We start from the raw sequence: 4,628 nt of genomic DNA, 5'->3' as shown, positions 1-4,628 counted from the left end.
TTTACAGTAATTGCATACGTCACATAGGGTTGGGTGTGACAGGACGACTCCACTGGAACATCCTCGGGGAGGTCGTGGGAACCGTCGTTGTAATCACCGGCATAGTTTAGCCGCTGCTTCTTCGGCCAGCCAGCATCGACACCCGCCCGGAACTTCTCGGAATCCATCAGCACCAGATAGCAGTTCTAGTAGGTGAATTCCTTATACAGCCCCGTCACGGGGAAGGCTTTCTCCGTTATCCTCCTGCAATCCTCGTCAGTCTGGCCACTGGTCTTCATGCGGAGGGCGTTGGTGTACAAGCCCGCAAATCGGGAGACCGCAGCCTTGATTCGCTCCCACCCCTTCTGGCACTCCTCCCCGGTCTATGCCTTCCCATGCGGGCAATTCCTCTTGTAGGCTGCTGCAATTTTAGCCCACATGTTGACGATCCTCTGATTGTTCGAAATGAGGGGATCATCACAAAAAGACACCCAAGCCTTGGACAGCACGACGTTCTCATCATCCGTCCACTTCCTCCGTACACCGTCGTCATCAGCCGGCTGCGACGACTCGCCTACCTCCTTTTTGCCCTTTTTTTTCTTCCCGGTGCGCCCCGACCCTCCCCCTCCCTGACCTACTCCCTCTGTCTGAATGGGAGTGTCTTCGTATCGAACGCCCGGTACCAACAACTCCTCTATGGAGAAAGTGTCATCTCCAGTGAACTGAGTCTCCACTGAGGTCGATGTGTGGGAATACACAGTCAAAAAATCAAGAGTGGGGCGATAGACATTGTCCCCTCCCCCCCGGCGTCACGGGCTTCACCCCCGCCTGCCACCCCGGTATCATCTGTCTCATCATCTGCATCCCGGCTCCCCAATCCGGCATCATCTGCATACCGTGTTGCATGCCCGGTAACCCCCGCCCGCCGCCCTGCGGCATCATCTGCTGCCAATGGTACATGCTGTAGTACCCGCCGCCCATCTGCCCCCATCCCGCAGTTGCGGGTACCGTGGGAGTTTGATTCCCGCTCGTCGCTGGAGTACACGTTGTTGTGATCCATTTCGTGTTATTGCTTTTGTACAGAAATTAAGAGAGAGAGAAAACTCGTTAAAACAAGTGGTGCGAATGAAAATGACGTGAAAATCGCATATACATAGTGTTTCAAAAATTTAATTAAAAAAAAATTGCGTTGGCCGATCGCCAGCCTACAATGGCGGCGAACGCATCGGCGAGCGCTCACCGAATTTCTCACCGATCCCGCACTCGCCGGTTGCAATGGTTCGGCGAGCGGACCGGCTAGCACTGGGAATCGGCTAGCCGGTCGCTCGCCGATTATAGTGGATGCTAACTGTTTTTGTATTTACTACTACTCCATATTTTGCGTACGGTGAAAAAAAAAATAGTATTTTCCTTTTTCTGCTCGGGGAACGGGAAGCCATGAAATTTGGTTCTAGACTTTCATAATTCCAAACATTTTAAATAAGAAATATAGTAAGAAACGTGTTAGCTATGTTAGAGAAAAGAAAGTAGAAACACATGTTGCATGCTACAGAGAAGAAACCATGCCAAATATGGTTAGTTATAGTTCAAGTTCAATTGTCGAAACATGATACGACTTTTTGTAAATGTTGTCTTGGGTTCAAATGCCTATTTGATTTGATTTGTGCTTTTTTATCTGTAATGTCGATTTTCTAAAACAAATTTATTGTATCACGTACTCATATGATATTATTATCTGTAATAATAATAATTATTATTTTAAACACAATTAAAGCTTTTTGGCAATGTGAAGTCCTAGTTTGATTTCTTTATTAGTATTTGCTAAAAAATTAATCTAAAAAGATACTACTCTCTCTGTCCACAAAAAATAGGGCAATTGGTGTATGATACAAGTTTTAATGTAGAAATTGGTAAAGTAAGAGATAAGGAAAAAAAGTAAGTGAGAAGTAGTGTTAGTAGAATGATGTATAGGGGTATTATTTGTTGAAAACTTTTCATAAATAAATATGCTCTATTTTTGGTGGACGACCAAAAATGGTAAATATGCCCTAAATTTTGTGGATGGATGGAGTATTACTCTTTTTATTTATTTTTTTTGAAAACTTTCCATAAATGAATATGCTCTATTTTTTGTGGACAACAAAAAATGATAAATGTGTCATATTTTTTGTGGACGGATGGAGTATTAATCTTTCTATTTTTTTTTGGAAAACTTTCCATAAATAAATATGCTCTATTTTTTGTGGACGACCAAAAATAGTAAATGTACCCTATTTTTTATGGGCGGATGCAGTATTACTCTTTGTATCCAATTAGAAGTAAATATTTTTTTCTAACACGAGATTTTACGTATTACTCCTATTAATTTGTACTAATTGAGTAAATATAGAATAAACTAAAAGTAACAAAAATAAAATGAGGGATTTTTCTATTTTAAGAAATGTGATATGTAGAACCGAACATCTCCAAAAGTAAAATGTAGTGTATGAATTTGGATGATACGTATAAATCTTCTGCTTTTTTCCAACTTCTACTTGTTTAAGATTTTTCTAATAGTAGTAAAATAGAGGGAAAGATGAGATAAAAGAAGTGGAGACCAAAATGAAAAACCTAAAAACTTGTCCATTTTTCTTTTCCTTTGCCCCTAATCTTGGATTGATTTACCTCTACACCCTCTAAATATTCCTACTTGTCATTTATAGACCCATAAATTAAATATTTGTTTCTTCTACTACATGAAAAGTTCAGACTGTAAAACAGTATAGTAATTAGCCGCCACGTCTTCAAATTCCCACAGCTCGTGATCCGTAAACGCAAACGGTAAATCTTCGACGCCGTTAAAATTTTCAACGGCGTTTTCGTCCGTCGTGTTCGGAATCCCGAGCTCATCATCCGAAGCTTCTAGAAGATGCCTCATCACAGACTTCACGCTCTCGTCCTCGTCTCCAGTGGAGGCTAGTGGCTGAGAGTGCTCCGACGCCTCCGCCAGAGGCTCAAAGTCGAAGGTGGTGGTGGTGGAGGAGGAGAGCTCCTGCTCGAGGGTGGTGAACATAGCTGATAAATCCTGGCTCAGCTGGCTGCTCGGCTCCGGCTCCTCTTCGTCGAGGAGGTTGAGAATGTTGTTATAGGGCTTTCGGCGCTTCGCGGTTGAGCATGAATCGTCTAGATCGGAGGCGATTGAGTCATCGCGGTGGCGTTTTGGAGAGTTTTCTGCCATTTGAGAGAGAGAGAGAGAGAGAGAGGGGTTGTGGTAATTGGAGCCCTAATTGAGAGAAAGAGGGATGGATGAGAGAGAAGGGGGTGGAAAGGTTTATATAGAGAGAGGGAAAGGGGGAGAGGTGGAGTTCCGGTCAAAATGAATTTTACTTTTATTTATTTCCCCCAATATATTTATATTATTTTATTGGGTATATTAACATGGAGAAAGAGGTATGATATGCGTGGAATAAGATGTTCGTGTGTGATGATGCTTTGATAAATTAATACTAGTAAAGGAGTAACTAAGAAAAGTTAAAGGCTTGGCTCGTTGCTTAGCTTTATTTTAAAGGCTGGCCTTAGTGTGTGTGCCAAGCTTTATTTTAATTTTTGTAACAACTACTTTTCCTTCGTGCCTATTTATTTGGTTGAACTATGGTAATTTGATTACTAATTTTTAAACAGAGTCAATACAAGTTAAAAATATTTTGAAAGTTGAATGGGATGTACTTCTACAATTGTTGTTAAGGTTGAAGAAACAAGACAAGATCCAAAAACAACTCGCTGCAAGACTAAAAAACATAGGATGAGATCTAAAAACAACAGCAAGGTATATCCTATTAATTGAACTCATAAAAAAAAAAACAAGAGCAAGCAACAATCCACAATTGATATTGTTCTAACGATCAATATATTTGACCATCTTATACATTTGTTACATTTTCACATATGTGTCATGTGGAAAGGGAAAATGTGGCACCCACCTTTTATTTACTAATTCAATCTCCAAATATGAGTTTCTTCACGTGTCCTTAAGGTCCTCATTCGCATTAATGTTTTAGAAGATAATTTTAAATCTGAATCACCTTAAATCATGAGATAGCATAGAAGAGAGAGATAAAAATCTTCTTATCAAATTTATGAAATGGAATGGTTGCTAGCAAAATATCGTGAACTACTACCCCTGCCGTCCTTGAAAAGTATGAATAGTGGTTGGACTCGAGTTTTAATGCATAATTGGTAAAGGAAGAGATATACAAAGGAATAATAGTGAAAATAGTATTAGTGGAGAGTGTGATCCACATTACTAGTAGTATAGTTGGATTTTTAAAATTAGAAAGTTCATAATTTTTCACAAAACAGACTAAAAAAATAGTAGTAGTTCATTACTTTAAAGATGGAGAGAGTATTCCAGAGAACTTGCTTCTAAAAAAATGATACTGTAATGTACTTGTTCCAATTGTTTATTGCAAAAAGCTCACAGATCATCTTTCATTCCTATAGAATTGAACGCAAATAGTTTCTCTTTGATGTTCACCTTGTCCTACAAGACAAATCAAAACAAGTACAGTTGCATATATAGTCGGGCAATAGTCCTTCATGCCAACTATCCATGGATGAAATAGTTGCTATGTGATTTTAAGATACCAGTAACATTTAATAAAATCAGAAAT

At 39.8% G+C, this 4,628-nt stretch overlaps 1 protein-coding gene across 1 annotated transcript; it reads right to left on the bottom strand.

Annotated features, from left to right (window-relative positions):
• Window positions 1-2,581: 2,581 nt before the first annotated feature.
• LOC125204322 lies at window positions 2,582-3,271 on the bottom strand. Its single transcript, XM_048102941.1, has one exon. It carries the CDS (start codon window positions 3,194-3,196, stop codon window positions 2,711-2,713), a length of 486 nt encoding a protein of 161 aa, XP_047958898.1. The 5' UTR covers window positions 3,197-3,271; the 3' UTR covers window positions 2,582-2,710.
• Window positions 3,272-4,628: the final 1,357 nt, after the last annotated feature.

Source organism: Salvia hispanica, chromosome 2, assembly GCF_023119035.1.
Source record: "Salvia hispanica cultivar TCC Black 2014 chromosome 2, UniMelb_Shisp_WGS_1.0, whole genome shotgun sequence".
Taxonomy (NCBI): Eukaryota; Viridiplantae; Streptophyta; class Magnoliopsida; order Lamiales; family Lamiaceae; genus Salvia; species Salvia hispanica.
This window is presented reverse-complemented; position numbering and strand designations above follow the sequence as displayed.